General features: G+C 32.9%; 2 protein-coding genes across 2 annotated transcripts; one reads left to right on the forward strand and one right to left on the reverse strand.

The window, feature by feature from the left end:
• Nucleotides 1–4,961: 4,961 nt before the first annotated feature.
• LOC133175815 (uncharacterized) lies at nt 4,962–12,618 on the forward strand. Its single transcript, XM_061310943.1, has 12 exons — nt 4,962–5,011; nt 5,850–5,938; nt 6,749–7,076; nt 9,176–9,261; nt 9,351–9,549; nt 9,727–9,846; nt 9,956–10,044; nt 10,168–10,372; nt 10,619–10,738; nt 10,861–10,949; nt 11,323–11,527; nt 11,946–12,618. Exons 1-12 carry the CDS (start codon nt 4,982–4,984, stop codon nt 12,060–12,062), a joined length of 1,677 nt encoding a protein of 558 aa, XP_061166927.1. The 5' UTR covers nt 4,962–4,981; the 3' UTR covers nt 12,063–12,618.
• A 7,011-nt stretch (nt 12,619–19,629) lies between these two features.
• On the reverse strand, nt 19,630–21,263 carry LOC133175826 (uncharacterized). The gene is made up of 5 exons (XM_061310955.1): nt 20,831–21,263; nt 20,494–20,608; nt 20,270–20,377; nt 19,949–20,110; nt 19,630–19,835 (listed from the first exon to the last, which is right to left on the reverse strand). The coding sequence occupies exons 1-5, from the start codon at nt 21,226–21,228 to the stop codon at nt 19,635–19,637; spliced, it is 984 nt and encodes a 327-aa protein (XP_061166939.1). The 5' UTR covers nt 21,229–21,263; the 3' UTR covers nt 19,630–19,634.
• Between the last annotated feature and the right edge of the window lie 1,055 nt (nt 21,264–22,318).

Consider the following 22,318-nt stretch of genomic DNA (forward strand, 5'->3'; position numbering starts at 1 on the left):
TGACTTTTTGTCAATGAAAGCTCTGTAACTGCAAATTATTTGTCAGTGGTTGTCTCTGTGTAAAAATCGATCGTACCAAGAACTTGGTCTTGTGTACCAATTCAATTTCGAGATATAAGCATTATATGCAAGTGAAAGTGGAATATTATAACAGAAAAAGGGAAGTTGACGATGGAAAAGATAATGTGATCCGGTTTGTCATACATGTTCAGGTTATTGCTAATTTCTCATTCACTTCTATAATCACTAAAACAGTCAAACACGAAAAATGTGGCAAACTTTGCGCTTAGTCCTTCAGAAAAACTTTAAATATTTCAATTAATATTTTATGAGAACTCTCTCTCTCTCTCTCTCTCTCACACACACACACACACACACACACACACCCTCACACACACACACACACGAATCCTTGATGTGAAACTAAACTATACAGATATGTTTAATATATAGATTATCAAAATCACATTCTTTGTTTTATTTGTGTATCGGTTAGGTGTTAAATAGTATCATCTTAAATCAAATATTTTTGTAAACATTTCTTATACTATAAACCTTTGAATTAATTGTTTGTTACAGTTCTTTTGTTTTTCCTTTTGCCTCTTTCTCCTTTTATAGCTGACTCTTCGTAAACACAATGGAGCTGCATTGACGTCATAGCTGAGCAGTTGCGAAATATTAACGCAGGTATGTTAAGGCAGCACACAGATCAGAATTCTGCGAATTCACACTTTTTTGTAAAATGTAAAATTGATAAATCGGAAAAGACGTGGTTAAAACATTTACTATCATTATCCAATGAGTCTTAAACTATAGGAAGCACTCCACCCCGACGTCATCATGTGACGTCTATACATAGAAAAAGATGCCTTAATGAAATAGTGAAAAGTTCAACACTATCCCGGGGATGATTGATTTCTATTTGTAAGAATAGTTATGTAAAATCATCTCTGAACCATGAAAAATGCTGCTAGAATCCTACACTACAATCACAGAAATAATTCTTCCACACTTTCGAATGAAACCTTACAAAATATTTACATTTTGTACATACAATCGAAAAAAATCATCAATTCCCGGTAATCACACGATTCTAGCAGCACTTTCCAAGAAATATAGAATAAGAACTTTCAATAGGAAATAAAATTATGTTTCAAAGTATGCGTCTTAGGCTTGAACTTATGCATCTTTGTTGTAACGAACGACAGGGGAAAGGCTGATCGGGATGTAAAAACACTCATTATACGAAGAAATTGTAAACATAAATCTGCGTGCCTTATTCATAAGCTTTTATTCCGCATGAATCAGACATGATATTCATTTTAAATGCTGTTTAACTCCGATTTCATATGTTTGTTTACATGAATTTACGTTAGGTTTTTCCTCTGCAAATATTGATTGACAGTTATTACGTCATGGGTTTGGTATTTAACCCCCGTGACAAATACATAGCTATTGCTACCACCCAGAAACGACAGGAATGTTTGTTTATATCAAGCTTTTGTATGTTTCCATTCATTTCTAGGACCTCAAATCAATCTTTAAATATAGATTTTTAGAAATCGTTATCTCTTTAAGTTCATGTCATATAGCTTAATATGACGTCATATTGTATAAGAAAGTAGAATATCTAGATGTAGCCTTAAAATACCCGCGAAGTTTAGCGAATGTGAAACGTCATAGCTAAATGTTTGGCCCTTTTAGTTAGAGTCATGATAGTTCATTCTATCTATTTAAAACATTCTTTGTAAATGGAAAGAAAGTTGGTCGCCAATTTACATTTGTATATTTTCATTGTGAAAAAGTTTTTTTTATTATTTTCACAGTAAAAATAATACCTGTGACAATATCAATTTTACTTTATGGTTAAATTACCGAATAACACTGTTGAAAATGTAGAAGATTTGAGAGAAAAAAAGAGATGAGCTTTAAAAAAAATGTTTTTAACAAAATTAAAAAAAAATCTTTCAACTGGTAAAAGTAGCCTTTTATTTTTACATTTTAACGATTGCACCGCTATAATGGTGATTTAAATCAAATGTCTTTACGCCTCGTAATTCAAAGAATAAAGATTTAGAATAAAAAGGTTAAACAATAAAAAATATATAAGATTATGAGACTTTTGTTCATGCTTTTTCGAGAATTTAAACGATATAAATCTCTTTTGTGCTAATCTTGTCTCATCCTATGGCTTTATGAAGATTCCTTACATACATAATTTTCAATTGAATGTAAATGCGCTTGTCAACGCCTATTTCGAAAACAGCCTGTTGCGGTCAACTGTAGAAAGAGTTCTTTTCTGATATACAGTTACATAATAGTTTTTGACAGGAAATTTTATGATTCTAGTAGCAATTCTCATGTGACATCTTTTACAAATTTCTGGTTTAATGTTATACTTTTCTCAGTTTCATGGGGTGCATTTCTGTTCTAATAAAAAAACAGTCACGGTAGGATCAAAATCGTATTCTCCATTGGAATAAAGATAATTGAGCTATTGTATTTCATGCATGAACGCCCTTCTTGTACTTGTCATCTCTCTACAATACATAATATTCCTCATTTTTTTAACCAGACATCGCAAGAGGATATTCCTATACAGCTGGGTTTTTTTTTCAGTTTGATATACCGTAATAGTGTGGTCATGTCGCTTGGTTTAATGTTCACATCAAAGAATGACCTTTTTTGTCTAACTCAGCTCTTTTTCGGCAACTTAGAATACTGGTATTATACTGGTAGAGCTGGTAGAGTTCTCCATCATTTCAAACGTTGACATTTAAAACACAGGGGGAAAAAAGGGACAAAATTACAAAACGGAATCACGAAAAACATCATGATTATATTCCAAGTGCTTTATGTATTTTGGAAACAAGGTGACTGTTACTTTAAAATGTGTGTTTAACTCAGGGCATTGATTAGAATAACCCTTTGTGTTTATTTTTTAAGGTAAAAGAAAGCGTATTAAATTGAATTTTAAATCTATATATAACAGAAAGCGTATATGAGACGTCTCTAGATTTGATTTAGACTTCTGTAATAGAGCAGCACTTTGGTAGCCCTAAGAGTAATCACCTACTGTAAGCCAACTTTTATTCGCAAACGAGAGATATCCGCGAGTTTCGCGACCCTCTTTAATTCGCGAATATTTCTCGTCGCGAACCAATTATTCGCCTTTGTATTTATGTACAAAGTTGCCTCAGTCGCGAAAAATAGTATAGTCGCGGATGACTATAAATTGAAGAATCGCGAATAAAAGATGTCGCGAATAAGTTAGTTTACAGTATTTACAATGCCACTTCATTAATAAAACCCTTTCAACTCCTACATGTAAAATGCCTTGTGCTATTTATCTATTAACAGGGTACTTGTATCTTGCATAGTGATAAGAATAAACTTATTTCTTCAACTACATGTATATTTACTTTGAAGTTTGAAACAAAACTTTCTTTTAAATCACAATCCTTTTTTCTTCAATTAGAAGTTATTCAACATTGTTGAATTTTTATTTCGTATAAAGCAGTATTTATCTTGACATGATTTTTTTTTATCGAGAAGATACCATCATACATCATTTTCGTGTAACACATCTTTGAAGGGAAAATTATAAAATTTGACGTACCTTGGAGAAGATGCCAACTTTCACCAGTTTCTTAAGATAATACTGGAAATGCTGCCACCGTTCACCAGTTTCGCATAATGAATATTTAAAGGGAAAATTATAATCAGTGGTTCAAGTTATAATTTTTAAATCCTGATATTCTCATCGATTATATAAAAAAAAATCGTGTCATGATAAGAGAAAATGATGCAATTCCGTCGGGTTATTGGCTCTTGGGCTGATATGGGACCACTCGGGTTGATATCATGACATGTGATATGGATTTTTGTATGCAAAATTCTTTATGACTATATAGGACCTCGCAAAACAGCCAACAATTACGGGATGTGCGAGAACAAATTTGATTAGAAACTTGTGTGTTTTTGTAATTACGGTATTAAATGTATCGTTCCCCCCTTATTAATTGGTTTCAAACACTTGTTAAGTGAGTTGTTTTAATTGAAAGCAGAAATTATAGATAGCGGGATGCACCACAGTACGTCGTCTTGATGCATTAAACCATCAGTTTAGGATGCCTGGATCAATTTGACCTTCAACAATGCTCAAATGAACCTTGAATCTCTTGTTTATTCTATATGGGCCTTAAAACCACAAAATAGTGAGTGTTGACTAGTAGTTTGTTGAAGGTGGGCTCACAGACAAAGGAAGTAGAATGTGAGAGGGATGATAAAGATGAAATATCTCAAAAAAGGAAGTAAATTGATAACTATTGATCATTGTTATGAACACTCGTGTCTTAACAAACAGGATATAGGTGTGCAGGAAGGTTGAGCATCTTATAACACAGGGTGAGAAAGGTCTTATCAGCTTACGTTAATTTCTGTGCAGGTGTCATTGCAGGTAAGTTGTCTACAATTATTTTTTTTTTATCTTAAAATATTGATAGAATGATCTAATTTGGTATACTTATTTTTCAATTTATTGTCTGTATATTTAAAAAAAAGGAAAATATATATTCCTTGGATTATTATTTTCTATTTCATTTGAAATCAAAAGAAAAGGGTAACATTATCTTGAGCATACTTCGATATAATCTTCAGTTTTTCAACTCCTTAAATGTTATAAAACATACTGCAATATAAAGAGGATCTTTGTTTAATTGTAGAATTCAATTCAAATGATAGGTGACATTGTGACAATTTATGAGTGACTTGTAACAACCTTATGCTGATCAATAGTAGATTTCCAATGAATTCAAAGTATTATGATTTCTATGATGTTGCAAAGATTAAAAAAATCATGAGAAACTCTTCCTTTTTAAGTTACAAAAACATTTTTTTAAATTCATTTGGTTATGCATAAAAATATTAATAACTTCTTAACTTTTCAAGGTCCGGTGAACTTTTATAACCTATCTAAATCATGCGGATCCGTGAGACAGGAAAAAGAAAGGTATCTGCTAATTAAGTCTTGTTTTTAAAGGATTTTTTTTTTAAATGGATCAAACATGTATCTATGTGATAATACTTATACTAGTATCGACCTTTTCGATGTATATGTATGTGTCAGATAAAAAAAATGAATGCAGTTAGAGAAGAAACTGCACAGCAGTGTCAAAAACAATTCTACTAACAATAAAAAAGAAAAATAAGTACACTTGAATTAATTAATTTATTTATTTTAGAAACATTTCACGTATACTTTGGAATGACCTACTATTCATTGGTATATTTGCCTAATGTTTTTTTTGTATGTTGTTTAACGTCCCTCTCGAGAATTTTTCACTCAAATGGAGACGCCACCACTTGCCGGTGGAGAGCTGCAAATTTTGTCCTATACTCGGCAGCAGTGAGGGAACTTTTTCGTGCCAGCACCTACTGCGACACGGGACCTCGGTTTATACGGTCTCATCCGAAGGACCGGTCTCCACGTCCCGCAGTGGGATTCGAAACCGCGACGTAAGGATCAACTCCTTACTCCGCGACTCTCGAGCAGACGCTCTAACCACTGCGCCACGCGGGCGACCTTGCCTAATGTAAAAGTTCACGTAAAAATATAATGAACGTCAAATCCATGTAAAAAGAAAACGCAGAGTGTGTAAACTAAAAACCTACGACATGATTTCACGTGAAAATAAAATAAGTGAATTTCACATGAACAAGATTTTATACGAATTTCATATCAAAAATTAATTGAAAGATATAAATAACCGTGAGTTAGTGAAATTTAAATTAAATGTAACACAGGAAACATATTTGAAGATTTCCATATCTGGATTTTTTCCTCATAGGATGCCACTAGAGAGTACAATATTCCTGGAGAACTTTTACCGGGGAAGCAAATTATACTGAGAGGGCGTGTTCCATGGGGAGCGACATCGTGAGTAATAAAGAAATGACGGTGTTTAGTATGTGTTTCTGCATGTTGAGAAAGGAGTCATTTTGCAATAAGTATTTCTATCATAAGATACCAGGAAGTAAAACCTTATTACAAAGATTGTTAGATTGTCAAAAAAAAAACACAAAAAAGCATGTTTTGTACCCTACTGATGAACAAGGAGACAATATTGAAATTCGTTAGATCCTCGGACAACCGTTGGAGAAAATGATACCTTTCTATATGAACAAAGTTACAATTTGGTTCAATCAGATATTACACGATATGTAAACTTGCCTTGTACTTACATGTAAATACACATCTTCTTAATGTCAAGGTTTTGTGATATCGTTCCTCTCCACAAACCCCTGACAAAAATTGTTTTTTAATAGTCAGGCTTGTGGATACACATGACGTAATGGTTAATTATATACCAACTAATGAGCATGTTTCTTTCAAATCCGTCGTTTTCAAGTGGATCAAAGCATTTGTGATTGTTAGGAGAAGGACCTTCCAAAAATTAATCTCCGATATAATATTTGAAGTAACTAGTCACTAATCCCTCAAAAGTGGCACTTTCCATTTTGAAGACAAGTCATTTTTGTTTTTTAAAAAAAAGCACTTGTATACTAAAAAGGCAATTTTGTGATTTGTTCCTAGTCCTAGACCGGGAACAAATGAAAAAGTAGCTCTCTAGTCCGATTTTAATATAGCTACTTTTTACAGGGTTTGTGTAGAGTAACGATATCACAAAACTTTGACATTGTGAAGATGTTTAATACAATACTTAGATCCCTTCTTTTACTCCAAAAGGTTTTCAATTAATATTTCTTCAATTCCAACGATGGATAACGGCGACGTTATCTTCCATTTTAATGTACGCCTCTCTGAAAGAGTTTGTGTGCGAAATGCTTTGATTAATGGATCATGGGGCGCAGAAGAAAGGGATCAACCATTTTTCCCCTTCAATGATGGGAATTCTTTCACTATAAGGATAGAAGTCACTAATGATGTATTTAGAACTTATGTAAATGGGAGACACTTTGTGGACTTTTCTCATCGTACAGACTACAGAAAAGGCCACTATCTTATTCTAAGAGAGGGAGCAGAGTATTACGACGTCATTTTCCAAGACAAACCAGTAAGTATGCAAGTTATAGAGAGCTAACTAAAATATACTTTAGTAGCACAGAGGGCTAACTACGCACTTAAGTAACAAAGAGAGTTACCAGTAACTACATACTAGTAGTGAAGTAGCACAGAGAGTTACCAGTAACTACATACTAGTACTGAAGTAGCACAGAGAGCTAACTACATACTTAAGTAACACAGAGAGTTACCAGTAACTACATAGTAGTACTGAAGTAGCACAGAGGGCTAACTACATACTTAAGTAACACAGAGAGTTACCAGTAACTACATAGTAGTACTGAAGTAGCACAGAGGGCTAACTACATACTTAAGTAACACAGAGAGTTACCAGTAACTACATACTAGTACTGAAGTAGCACAGAGAGATAACTACATACTTAAGTAACACAGAGAGTTACCAGTAACTACATAGTAGTACTGAAGTAGCACAGAGGGCTAACTACATACTTAAGTAACACAGAGAGTTACCAGTAACTACATACTAGTACTGAAGTAGCACAGAGGGCTAACTACATACTTAAGTAACACAGAGAGTTACCAGTAACCACATAGTAGTACTGAAGTAGCACAGAGGGCTAACTACATACTTAAGTAACACAGAGGGTTACCAGTAACTACATAGTAGTACTGAAGTAGCACAGAGGGCTAACTACATACTTAAGTAACACAGAGAGTTACCAGTAACTACATACTAGTACTGAAGTAGCACAGAGGGTTAACTACATACTTAAGTAACACAGAGGGTTACCAGTAACTACATACTAGTACTGAAGTAGCACAGAGGGCTAACTACATACTTCAGTAACACAGAGAGTTACCAGTAACTACATACTAGTACTGAAGTAGCACAGAGGGCTAACTACATACTTAAGTAACACAGAGAGTTACCAGTAACTACATACTAGTACTGAAGTAGCACAGAGGGCTAACTATGCACTTAAGTAACACAGAGAGTTACCAGTAACTACATACTAGTACTGAAGTAGCACAGAGGGCTAACTACATACTTAAGTAACACAGAGAGTTACCAGTAACTACATACTAGTACTGAAGTAGCACAGAGAGATAACTACATACTTAAGTAACACAGAGAGTTACCAGTAACTACATACTAGAACTGAAGTAGCACAGAGAGATAACTACATACTTAAGTAACACAGAGAGTTACCAGTAACTACATACTAGTACTGAAGTAGCACAGAGAGATAACTACATACTTAAGTAACACAGAGAGTTACCAGTAACTACATACTAGTACTGAAGTAGCACAGAGAGCTAACTACATACTTAAGTAACACAGAGAGTTACCAGTAACTACATACTAGTACTGAAGTAGCACAGAGAGCTAACTACATACTTAAGTAACACAGAGAGTTACCAGTAACTACATACTAGTACTGAAGTAGCACAGAGGGCTAACTACATACTTAAGTAACACAGAGAGTTACCAGTAACTACATACTAGTACTGAAGTAGCACAGAGGGCTAACTACATACTTAAGTAACACAGAGAGTTACCAGTAACTACATACTAGTACTGAAGTAGCACAGAGGGCTAACTACGCACTTAAGTAACACAGAGAGTTACCAGTAACTACATACTAGTACTGAAGTAGCACAGAGGGCTAACTACATACTTAAGTAACACAGAGAGTTACCAGTAACTACATACTAGTACTGAAGTAGCACAGAGGGCTAACTACATACTTAAGTAACACAGAGAGTTACCAGCAACTACATACTAGTACTGAAGTAGCACAGAGGGTTAACTACGCACTTAAGTAACACAGAGAGTTACCAGTAACTACATATTAGTACTGAAGTAGCACAGAGAGATAACTACATACTTTAGAAGCACAGAGTGATTACTACGTTTCTCTACTTTGGACAGATAACTGCTTAGTCTTCAAATGATGTCAAATGTTTTGTTTTTTCTTTCAGATGCACTTTTATAAGTTAAATTGTCTTCATTGTGAAAATATCATTGAATTGTCCTCTGTAAAAATGGGAAATCATATTCTTCTTTCCAACTGCTTGACAGAATAAAGGGAAATTCAGATTTTTTATTCATTCTCGTATTTCTTTCAGATCATTCCGTTCAATGCAACTATTCACAAAGGAATGAAAATTGGAAAGACTTTGAGAATCCGAGGCATGTGCACAGATCAAGATGGGTATGATATCTTTAGAATTAAAGGCTACTCTATGTGTATTATAAACTTATCGAAAATGAATGGGTATAATAAACTATATTAATTTGCAGATTTTCGATTAATTTTATGGATGGAGGCAATAGTATCTACTTTCACTTTAATGCCCGTCCTAAGGAGGGATATGTGGTAAGGAACTCTCGTTTCGGAAGCAACTGGGGGAGAGAGGAAAAAGATTGTCCAGCAGGATTTCCATTCTACCCATTAGAGTACTTTGATGCCTCATTTGTCTGCATGGAAGACAAATTTGCAGTAAGCAGCTGACAGGTTTACAAGTGATATCGATCTATAAGTTCTTAAACAGTTTGTTAATTATGCCTTTACTGTTTTGTGAACCATTAAGTCACAAAACATATTTATTTATTAATTGATTAGATATTTAAAAATTGATTAAACTTAAATAAATGCTCTAGATTTCTATCATTTAAGGTGTATGTGAACGATGGTCACTACATAGATTTTACTCATCGAGGTAATCCAACCAATATCACCGTTCTCAGTATAACTGGCAGTGTAAATATCCTTGACGTGGACTGCATGGAGCCGGTGGTCTGTATATTGCATACGTTACTCTTCAACCAAAACTAACATACAGATTTTAATCCAGATATAAGTCTTGATTTCATTGCAGTCACATAGTTTTCATCTTTGTTTTCAGGGAGAAGACTCGATGACTGAGGTGGAATCTGGCTTAGAGAAAGGAGACGTCTATGTTCTAAATGGCATGATGAAAAATGATGGAAACACGTGCGTCCAACCATTTGCAATGCATTAAACATTTACGCTGTCCTTTATGTGTTATTCTTAGAAGTCGTTTAACAAAATTATTCTATTTTCTGAGTTTTGTATCCTTTTGATTCTTTTCGATAGATTTGCAATCAACTTCCTGAATGGGTTTTCTATGGACGATGACATTGTCTTGCATTTTAATCCGCGGAGAAACACAGGAGAAGTGGTTCTGAACAGTCGTTTTGGAGGGGCGTGGCAGATTGAGGAGAAGACTCCCTTACCCTTGGTCTTCTGGTCTAACAGACCATTTCAAATCAAAATAGAGACAAAGAAACACAAATTTACAGTAAAAGCAGATGTTACGTCAATTAAGATCAAATTAGTCTCAATATGTACTTCCATCAATATTCACCTTTAAGTTTACGTTCAAATATTGTACAGAAGAACTGAAATTTCCTTCCAAAAATGTATAAAATATGTATTTTTGTATTAGTAAATCTTAAGTTATTGACTTTCGATATAAATTCAAAAGTAATCAGTTAATATAAGATATTATTGGTGATTATACGTAATTTTCCCACTATAACCGCAGATCTCCTTAAATGGAGTACAACTTGCCAAGTATAGGATGCGTGATAGTGTTGAGAAAATCCGGGCTATTCAGATTTCTGGCGACGTCTTCATATTGGAGACACTTCTGATGAAGAGATTGGTAAATATCTCTCTCTCTCTCTCTCTCTCTCTCTCTCTCTCTCTCTCTCTCTCTCTCTCTGGATGTGAATGTAGCATTTGTTGTTTTATGTGAGTATTATTTTTTTATCTTAATATCTGAAGGAGGAGCCAATTTGGGAGCGGCTGCCCGGTGGAATACGACCAGGGAGTTGGATTATTCTACAGGGCACACCAAAAAAGTACTGGACTGGGTAGGTAGTGAAGTGTTCACTGTTTATTTTTTTTTAATTCAAATAAAAGTAAACTTGCAAAGGCTATTAATTTATACCTTTGAAATTTGAAAAAAAAAAAAAAATGATTGTGATCCTCAAGCAATATCATTTCTTTAAAATATTTTTCCTTGTTAAAAGTGCTCCAAAATTTATCTGAACTTGATTATCTGATGAATTACATATATATTTCAAACTAACTTTCTCCCAGTAAACATATGTTACATGCATTTTTATTTTTCTTTGTATTCAAGTATTATTAATAATATGTGAAAAAATACAATTACAAGACAAGTAACATATGTTTGATTTAATAACATGATTTTTGAAAGAATAAAATAGATATTTGCTTCAGATTTGGTATAAATTTTCGTTATGATGCGCGTGAGGATGGAGACATTGCTTTTCTCTTTAATCCCCGGAAGAACGACGGACAGGTAGTTAGAAATCATCGACAGTATAACCAGTGGGGACCGGAAGAGAGGAGTACCCCAAACTTTCCCTTCGATGCAGGAAACACGTTTGAAATTGTTTTCTTTGTCAGAGAAGACAAGTTTTTGGTACGTGACCTTCAAAACTTTTGATGTAGTTAAAGTACTATCAAGATTAAAATAAAAGAACCACTGGTATCCACGTTTGTGATGCAAGACAAAAGAAATGGATAATGCAATAGTACTTTATCAGAATGTGACCAAACAATCTACCCTTTTTTATTTAACCGCGTTAAAAAAAGACAAAATATGCAGCAGAGTAGTATTATCTATATATGAATACTGACCTAGATTTGACATACACAGTCATGTCACAAAATATAAAATTTATGAAACATAAATATAATGCCACAATTTCAGAATTTCAGAGATAGGCATGGATATACATGCATTAACCAAAGTCGATTTTTTTACTGCGGCATGAGATTTTGGCCTTGGGTTTTCGCTTAACTTATAAGATCAGTTAAATATCATCTTTATCTTGCAGACATACGTAAACGGTAAATCCTTTATTGAATTTAATCATCGTCTGCCTTTGGAAAGAATCAACTTTCTCTCAATGAAAGGAGACTGCAACTTCTACGAACCAGAGTTGCTGGTTTAGAACATTTAAGGATGGGGTCAGACACGGATACAAGTTATTACATGGCATAACTATTCTAAGTTTTGAAAGCTTTAATCTGAGTACTTATTGTAACAAAGAGTTGATGCTTTTTTATATCATTGTGCTCCCTTTCCCATGCTTTATTTGCTTCTAAACGATTTTTGGAAAAGATATGCATTCTTACATATATTCATACATAATTTTGTATTTTTGTAATTTTGTAATAATTTTGTAATGTAAGTTATTTTGATGGGGTATACAAGGTTACATGTATATCTCCTACTGAAATTTTAATTATGCAATACAACCTTTGTTTAAAATCACTGATGAAAAATAAGAATCAATTATGTTATGAAACTCTTACATATAACAATTTAAATTTGTTTTAAATGTGTTTTTATATACAAATTGTAAATTTTATTGAATTTTCTTTTGTTGATATTGGATTAAACAGCATTCAAACGTAGGTTGATTTTCTTTGTGCCTGCTCCGTATGTATAAAAACATAAAAACTGCTGTATACTAGTGTTTAAATAAATACTTTGAGGTAATTTTATTATCTTTTAAGCGTATTGATTCAATATTTGTCTTTATTTACACAAATTACGACATGTATATGTGTACCTGTATTTTTAGTGACACATCAGTTAGACTCGATCTTCAAATCGGCCTTGTGAACTCCAAATATGGTTGGTCAAGTTATATACACTTTGATTTGTTATCCTTGCAGTTAAAAAAAATTCTGTAATAATTATAAATGCATGAAACATGTATTTGGTTCCTATAATTTATTTTGCTTATTTAATAAGAAAGAATCTATTGTCTGAATAACAAAGCCTGGAAAATTCAAAACAATGTTTTGGTATTTTTACCACTTTAATTTACCGCGTTAATTGTTGCAAGGTAATCAATCCCAACAAGTAACTATGTATGGCAGTTTTATCATTCTGGTGTAGAACCTGTACAAATTGTGAGTGAAATGCCAGTCCTTAAGCATTACAGTGTTCATAAAACTTCTTTGGAGGACAGGTGAGTATCCATTATAAATAACATGCTTAATTGTTATTTATACAGTCATATTCCTCAAAACATTTTATACCCAGGGTAACTCAGATTCGTAGATAATTGTTTACTTAGTTACAAACTGGTTGATTGATACAAGATCGTCATTTGAAGACTGGATCATGTAGTTTCCACAAGAAAAACACCAAGTTTGGATTGTTGGATTAAATTACGGAATATTTATGTATCATTTTAAAACATAAATTAACTACATATTATACTTCTAAGGTCAATTTATTCTCGATAATTCATTGACAAATTCAACAATTACCCATTGCTTTGGATGATCATCATCTTTGCCGACTTCAAGGACCCAGGTATTCCAAGACAATTCCTTGCCATACTTCTTAGAGTCTTTCTTGTATGATCCATTAAGATTTGTGCTAAAAGAATCACCAAACACAATGCTGTCTTGTTCACTGTAGAACAATGATCAGAACGTTTGTCGTTGTCTTTGTCCTTGGTATTAAACTTCATCTTGGTAAGAACTCCAAAACAGTCAACTGCAAATACGTTTGTGGTAGTACCCCCCCCCCCCCCTCTCTCCCTCACACATACACAGAGAGAGAGAGAGGGGGGGGGGGGGTTATGACGAATTGTCTGAATTCACTGTATATAGCAAAGGTTTTTAAAAATTAAAAGAAAGAATTTTACACACAGAGAGGGGGGTATGACGAATTGTCTGAATTCACTGTATATAGCAAGGGCTTTTAAAAAGTGAAAGAAATAATTTTACACTTTAAATAAGTTCTTCAAAAGATTCTTCATTACTCATAAATATGAAATAACCTTTCCATATGTGTTATTTTTTTCTTATTATTAAAAAGTTAAAATGACATAAAACATATGATTCTATTATCAGTTTTACTAAAAAATGATATATCTTTAACTTTATTTAACTAGTTATCTTATGATAATTTTCATACGATGAAGAAAACGAGTCTCTATTCAACTGGTTTTGACTTATTGAACTACGTTCGACATCCTCTATTTTTAATCCTGTTAAGAATAAAAATGTTTGAATATCTCATAATTGTAGAAGTATCGGAAAGGGGAGGATGTATTACTAATGTATTACATGAAAGAAATGCCGTCTTCTTTGGAAGAATAAAAAAAATATGCATGCTTCATTTTGAGAATTTCTCATACCTCTATTAAATGGGGGGGGGGGGGGGAGTATGAAGCTTGGCAGATTATAATAAGTATACATGAAAAAAATGCATTCTTCTTTTGAAGAATAAATGATTCTTTTGTAGAATGTTTGACAGTTTTTTTGTTTCCGGATAAAAAGTGTATACAAAAGAGTAAAAAAAGGAGGCTAAAGAATGAAGTAATCTATTTTATTTATTGCAATGATTTTTTAAGTGCAATATTATAAATAAAAAATAGAATGTGTCTTCTACAAGGATTATGTTTTATTGACGTGATTATCAATTTTGTACTCCATTGATTGATGCATATGGGTTTGTCTATTTTCTGTTTGCTTTCAATGACGTCACATTCAACATCACGGTTTCATTCTATACCTGTCCAATTCCACACATTGAAACCCTCGATAGCTAAATCAGTGCAATAAATATGTAGATAACCTTACATTTTTAATATAAACTATTTTAGTATGAAAACGGTTTAATTTTCCTTTTACTCTAAAACATGTTGGCTAATCCTTGTCCATTCAGAATAGCTTGTAATTATGGCATGTACTGCTACGCATTAGGTAATAATCATCGCAATGAAATAAAAACAAAAACAAAAACTTGTAGTTTGTTTTATTTTCCGATCGTTGCAAAGAAGAGGAGAAAATGGATTGAAAGATACATGTAACTAGCGTTTAATTGCTTTCTTGTTTCATTAATTCATTGTCTCCAAAAATGCTCATGTTCCAGAAAGTTATAAAACGAAAGTGAAAGTCTACGAGACTTATAGACCCTATATATTCAGCAGAAATACAATGTTTTATAATAGCCGGTGAATGATGAGCAATCTTGTCTATTCACAAGTGGACAATGCAAAAAGCAGTAGTAACAATAACAAATGCACAGTTAACAAAGTATCGTTGGATTGACAGCAAATGTCATCAAATGATAGAGCCTATATCCATGTATACTTATGTAATTATCAACGGTAAAAACAAAGAAAATACTTTTCCAGTTGAGATAGGTGCTGAGTCCAACGTGTCGCGCAGCCGCAACTAAACAAAATCATAGTGAGAGCTGCAGTACCCCAGGAAACATCGATTACCACGGCAAATTGCATTAAACTAGGATGAGAATTAGGATACCAGTTACCACTCAATGTTCAGCGTTCTTTTTGACTGGAAGTTCTTCTCAGCACAACTAGTAAGACTTTTAAACTACACGATAATTCTGTTTGTCTTTCGGATATATAATTAGTATAATTTAAATAGTTGTTTGTGAAACATGAACAAATAATTATGTTTTCTTTAAACCACGTACATGCGAAACCACAAAATAAAGGATTTTAGAATATTTAAATAAAGATACAACTTCCATGTTATGAAGAGAAAAAAATGAAATGCCTAAAATGATTTACTATCATTTAACTCTTAAACCTCGCTTAAACATCAGTGGGTGTTTTAAGGCCATAATATATTCTAAAAACATACAGTTCACATCTAGTTCAAAACAATACAATTCATTCTTTAGATTGATTTAAACAATATTATATTTTGCTATAAACGCAAAAAGATTGGTAGCAGGCTCTGTCCTCTCCATGATTCATTTATTGCACCAAGTGACACTGACAAACAAGAGGCCCACGGGCCACATCGCTCACCTGAGTAACTTTGGCCATGCCGTTCTTTACCAGATTTCCTCCCTTTTAATATACCTATTGTGGCCCCGCCCTACCCCCGGGGGTCATGATTTGAACAATTTAGAATCTACACTACCTCAGGATGCTTCCAAAAAGTTTCAGCTTTATTGGTCCAGTGGTTCTTGAAAAGAAGATTTTTAAAGATTTTTCTTATATATTTCAATGTAAAACTTGGAATCCCTATTGTGTCCCGCCCTACCCCCGGGGGTCATGATTTGAACAATGGATGCTTCCACTTAAGTTTCAGCTTTTCTGGCCCAGTGGTTCTTGAGAAGAAGATTTTTAAAGATTTTTCTTATGTATTTCAATGTAAAACTTGGATTCCCTATTATGGCCCCGCCCTACCCCCGGGGGTCATGATTTGAACAATTTAGAATCTACACTACCCAAGGATGCTTCCATATAAGTTTCAGTATTTCTGGCCCAGTGGTTCTTGAGAAGAAGATTTTTAAAGATTTTTTCTATATATTTCAATGTAAAACTTGGATTCCCTATTATGGCCCCGCCCTACCCCCGGGGGTCATGATTTGAACAATTTAGAATCTACACTATCTCAGGATGCGACAACGGGTGATCAGAAAAGCTCACTTGAGCTTTCAGCTCAGGTGAGCTAAAAAGAGATAGTTGCGTCAATTCGATATAATTTAATTATATACAGATTCATTATCTTTTTCTTTCATTAAAATTTCATTCATGTATCATAAAAGATAGCTACTTGGTTCAGGAATATATCCGTTTATATTCAATGTTAATATTTTAGATTCCATTAATTCAAACCACAACATTCTAATTGAGATAATTGAAATGATTAAAAGAGTGGTATAAAAGAATTTGACAAACAGCAACTGCAATAAATAATGTTCGTAAAGCATATTTGTCGCTACATTCACTTTTTACCCATTGACTTATCATTATTTTCTTGCACTATACATAAAGCTCTTTTTCGCCGTTGGAAGAGAAATACTTTATACTTCAGATATATTTTCATTAGATAAAAATATATTGAATAGTTTGTTGTCTTAAATAGTACAGTAAAGTGAGTTCTGTGAAGTTATCTAAATGCCCTTTTAACATCGGTTGCGATAGCTTGATGAAATGAGTACACGACGTACATAGTGAGGGTACTGGGTTTCATATCCAGCATTACCTCACTTTTTTCTGTTTTAAATATAACATTATAAAATTTTCTAAGTCATAACAAGCTAAGCACAAAGAGGTACCGAAAGAAGAACATGTATGTTATATAAATCTGTGTTCTCTATTTCAATATTGCATTTGCATAATATTTATTTCGCTGTGCATACACGTAGATCTAGTATACCATCTCATTTTGCTATACCATCTGTGGGATTAAAGAGGAAGTACCGCAAGAGGCTCATCCTTCAGGAACTTTCTACTTCATTTGCCCATCTTTTGACTTCAAATTACATTGGTATTTGGTGCAACTTTTTAATCCCACAGATGGTATAGCAATATTCTTGCCGTGCTTGCGTGACTGTTGCTCAAGGCAATTTTTTTTATCAGGTTTCAGCTACTCATTTAATTATAGACTTTTTCATGGTTAATATTTAATGGATTTTTTTTTCATTATATTATACAATATTGAATGAATTAGAAATTGGAACATTTTCATAAACAACCTTCTAGAAAGAAAACAAATATCCAGATAACAAAATGACTTCCTGTTTTTCTTTCTAGTGTGTAACATATCTAGTTTTAAGCATTTCATCAAGTTTTAGTGCTTTGGTGAATATGACGAATTCATGCAAAGAAAAAGCAAAGAAATCACCGTTGCGGTAATTTTATTTATTTATTTATTTATTTTTTGGGTAAGTAATAAAAGGGGTTGTTGTAACTGTAAAGTACATAAAAAGCAAACATATATGTTTAGCTATAGAGTTTTAACATAAGCTACATTTTACAATGTTGATACATGTACATCAAATTGAAAGCATAAAATAGATTTTACAAAATATATTGTTACAGCAAATTTAAAAAAAAAAAAAAAAACTAATGCTGAATATTTCCCATTTCAACTTATGAATATGCACCTAACAAATGATACGAGGATTGCTCCAAACATAAGGTCACAATTGCTTTAAAATCTTTAATAATCGAATGTTATCAACACAATTTTACACACAAATACTCCTATCTATTTTGACTTTTGCATAATTTTTTTTTTCAGTTATAAACAATTATTATACTTTTTTAAAAAATAATATTAAGATTAACACAGAGTTAGGTTTTGTGCATCGCCGCATTTATTAATTTTCATTTTATTAATATCTTAATGTTTTCAATAAGTATTGCATACATCTGGATGAAATTTTAAGGCAAAGGTAAAAAAGTAGGTGAATAAGTTTATAAAGACATTTGATTTTTTAAAGATTTTTACGTAATGAGATATTACTTTTAGAGCAACCCTCGTAGTATGAACAGTAGAGCATAGTAAGCCAAGCTTTTTTATTTTACTTAAGCATGTATACTCAACATATTCAAGAAATATCCAAAAAAGTTTCTTTTTTCTTCATTAAAAATATATATTTCATTTCACCAGCTAAATTCATCGTAAAATTCATAGAGAACATAAGAAAATAACGTTTTTATCTCTATGTCTATATATCCAGCAGCTGGTTAATCAAGTGATCCCACACTGTCTAGTTCTTCATATTGCTCTTGAAATTCGTCATAAGTAGGTGTCTTTGTTCCCAGAATCTCCTTTTCATGACCAATGTTTCGACTTTCTGCATATACAATGCTGGATTCACTTAAAAAAAAAAAGCAAATGACAATTAGACCTGTGTGGACAGCATGTATGTTTGTATAGAAGGAAAGGAAAGTCCATCTTTTCATTTACCGCCGTTATATGGCTAAAGTACTGTCGACTCGGCAACAAATCATTCATTGACATTTTCAAATTTTACAATAAAAGAAAAATGAGATGATTTTTAATCCAAATAATTTGTTTCTGTATGAATTGTTGAAATTCACCCAGGCTAAGACAAAAAGAAAGAAAAAGCCTTCCCAGACATCGATACAGGGAAGCGTGTTTACGTTTCTTATCCTTTTTTAATCCTTACCTTAAATCTCCCAACCTGAAATGATAACAATAAATAGTTATAAGCTATTGCAAGCCTATTATGGCACTTAAGAAAATAATAGGGATTTAAAAGTTCTGTGGGAAAATAGAATGATAGCTAGACAAGCCGCGATATTTTTATATTTTGGCTATGTTTTGGGCCTACAGAAGAACTGTTGTAGAGATTTCTAACTGGTATCCTATTGTGTATGAATCACAAAGAGCAACCAACACAACAGAGTGAATGTTTAATCCTGCACAACCTTTTACAAAGCGAATTTACAGTTTGATCTAGTAAATGTATGTATTTCCTTTTCTTGCCTATTTCCCTTTCTTTTAACTTATTCAAAAATCATTCAGGGTGCTGTGATTCAGTTTGTTTTTAACATTTCAAATGTTTATGGATTAATTAAATGCATTGTGTTTACCATTGTTCTATGTAAGAATGTTTTGATATGACTTCTGATATCTTTTAATAATATATGCTGATTAAAAACCGACGGTTTAGTGTACTTCTTTTAGAAATATAGCACAATATAAATATGTCAAATAACTAATAAACAAAAAGCAACTAAATGAATCTACTCAATTAATTACTTTGAGACAACGATGTCAACCATGATGCGAAATTCTCCCCTCAGCCTGGTGCATCTTTGTCGATCATGCTTAGATGAGCAATTGGATTCCATCTTTTCCCATATCGCCTGAAACTGAGCTACCTTCTGTTGTAGTTGTAAAAGTTGTGCTTTATAACTTTTCTTGAATTTCAGGATCTCCGTTTCCGATTTGTTCATCTGAAATCAACATTCAATTTTATATGTCGTACATTATTTGTTTCGTATATTTTGATAAATTTACCCTTTTTTACCTATTTACATGTACTGTTCTCACAGAAACAGACAAATACCTTAATTTGATACTGCTGTGCGAGGTATCGCCTTTCTGCTTCAAGTCGAATGTTGTAAATATTCCTAATAATATGTGTTGTCTGAATGATCTGTGCGTCCCAGTACTGCTGAATTCTTGTTTTGTCAAACACCCATTCGTCATACATCCTCATCCCAATGGTCTATAATTTCAAAAAATTTTAACTTTTTTCAGTATTTATTCAATTATAACATTTCGAATATTTTTCAATATCAAAATAATTATGACTTTCTTAAGTTTTAGTGAATTGATTTCTTAAGACAAAGTAACACATTGCTATTCAAATGCAAATACTACATGCCTGATTGTGTGTTGTTTGGAAGAATATCCGTTCTGCATTGCACATCGCTAGTTGATTGTGAGCAGTCTTTAAATTCCACTCTTTCGTATTTGCAAAAGTTACATTCCACTATATAAGAAGATCATATGATTTACAAAATTTAATTCAATTGTTATTTTAAAAATTAAAGTACTTTATTGACTCAGTTACGGCATATTTAATACCAAAAGATTGTGAACATAAACCTCTTTCATTTCGCTAACTGTAGAAGACAATTTTTCGTTTCTCTCTGACAGCGTAGCAACTTTTTCTTCTAATGACTTAATTTTGCTATTTTTAATTTCCAGTGCGCTTTTATACCTGAAAAGATAATCAAGTCATTTTTTTATGACATTGATGTAAAATATTAGTTTATACAGCATTTTCTGCCTATAATATGTCAGACAAGGGAATAAGTGAAGAATTTTAATATAAATCTTTCAAAGTTGTTTGAAAAAATACGCCAAGGTGATAGTTGCATGCAAATTTCTTTTTATCTATTTGCTAAACATTGACTCAAAATAAGAAGTATTAGAAACAAACCTAATTTCATTTTTTTCAAGTTCATCGATTCGTTCTCGTTCTTTGCTGCAGACTATTGAAATATCGGTAAATTTGTCTATCATGTCGTCCCACTGCAACTGATATTGGGATCTTATTCTTTCTTCTATGCTGACTTCCTGTTTTGTAAATTTATCAACCGTTGTCTTCAGCATAAGAATCCTTTCATGAAGTTCCCGTATTCTTGGGTGATAATATGATACGTTTCGAATCAAAATCTCAAGTTCTTCTCGTAATTGATAGATGTCTTCGAGTTCTAGAATGTCGCCTTCATCAATTGTTGACATACCACCAAAAATCAACAAAAGTGAACGAACATTAAAATCAATATCTGCATAAATGTGGGACTGGGGGACACAAGGTAACGGACAGCTTTCCATGTTGGCATATAAATTGAACTGTTGTAAGGGCTTACAGCATGATTTATATATAAGCCGCAATGTGCGTAATTTCGTAGAAGCAAATGAACGACATTCTTATTATTCAGTTTCTCGGAAGTTCGGAAGTTGTATCTAAATCCATTGCTACATTTAAAGGACAAAAATACAGAGCAAGTATTCTGAACATATAAGGTAAACAGATATTAGATTGCATTCTAAATAACTTACATAGAAAAAAACGTGAGCGCGGCCAACATCGCTAGATATACTAAATAATAATGTGGAAGACACGTTCCAAGTTCCCTTTTGGCCAATTGCACCTTAATTTTAAAAAGAATAATGAAGTGTGTCCTAAACAATTTACTTTTGTCGAACGTTTTCTTAGGAAAAAAACATCCTACATGTCCCTATAATTTTATTGTTTGATGACGAATACTGGCCAGGGCAACACCACAATTTTTTAGATATCAGCAATTACAAATATTTATTGGCACAATGGTAACAAAGGTTACCAACCAGTGCAGTTATGGAAACCCAAATGGCAAATAGCAAATGCGTGTAAATGTAAATATGGTAATACGCATGAAATGAACAACGATACAAATGATTAGGCAAATATACAAACTAGCTGTTAAACAAAATATATTCAATTTACAGAACAAATGTTTCACCCAGTCTGATGCAAAAAAGCCAATTTTGGAATTTTGAAAGACACATGTATTGAACATAATTATATAAAGTTGTAGTAAGCTCTAAGAAAAAGATGCGCCACATGAACACTGTCCAGCGCCACAATGACGGTAGCTGAACTCAAATGAGTAATATTGATATGGAAGCATCCTGAAGTAGTGTAATGCCCTGTTCACACGGAGAGTTTAATTCGAATTAAATTAAGATACTGCGAATTAAATTCGAACCGAGTTCACACGGAGAATTTAATGCGAATTAGTTTAATTCGAATTAGTTTACTGTGCATTAAATTACTTCGCATTAGCTCCGTGTGAACGCTAAACGAAGCTAATTCGAATTCAATTCTGACGCATGCGTAATGGCAGAATTAAGTCACATGCCACATATCGGTGGTCAGATA

The sequence above is a fragment of the Saccostrea echinata genome, unplaced genomic scaffold (assembly GCF_033153115.1).
Source record: "Saccostrea echinata isolate AGI-Se365-2 ecotype Australia unplaced genomic scaffold, CSIRO_AGI_Sech_v1 ptg000002l, whole genome shotgun sequence".
Taxonomy (NCBI): domain Eukaryota; kingdom Metazoa; phylum Mollusca; class Bivalvia; order Ostreida; family Ostreidae; genus Saccostrea; species Saccostrea echinata.

What these genes read in the sequence shown, in the direction of transcription:
- LOC133175815 (XM_061310943.1), top strand. Translation starts at nt 4,982, where the DNA reads ATGCGGATCCGTGAGACAGGAAAAAGAAAG. An exon ending in ATGAAAAATGATGGAAACAC is followed by an intron (nt 10,045 to 10,167) that starts GTGCGTCCAACC and finishes TCTTTTCGATAG; the next exon opens with ATTTGCAATCAACTTCCTGA. An exon ending in CACTTCTGATGAAGAGATTG is followed by an intron (nt 10,739 to 10,860) that starts GTAAATATCTCT and finishes TAATATCTGAAG; the next exon opens with GAGGAGCCAATTTGGGAGCG.
- LOC133175826 (XM_061310955.1), bottom strand. Translation starts at nt 21,228, where the DNA reads ATGGAAAGCTGTCCGTTACCTTGTGTCCCCCAGTCCCACATTTATGCA. An exon ending in CTTGAAAAAAATGAAATTAG is followed by an intron (nt 20,609 to 20,830) that starts GTTTGTTTCTAA and finishes TTATCTTTTCAG; the next exon opens with GTATAAAAGCGCACTGGAAA. An exon ending in CACAGCAGTATCAAATTAAG is followed by an intron (nt 19,836 to 19,948) that starts GTATTTGTCTGT and finishes TGTTGATTTCAG; the next exon opens with ATGAACAAATCGGAAACGGA.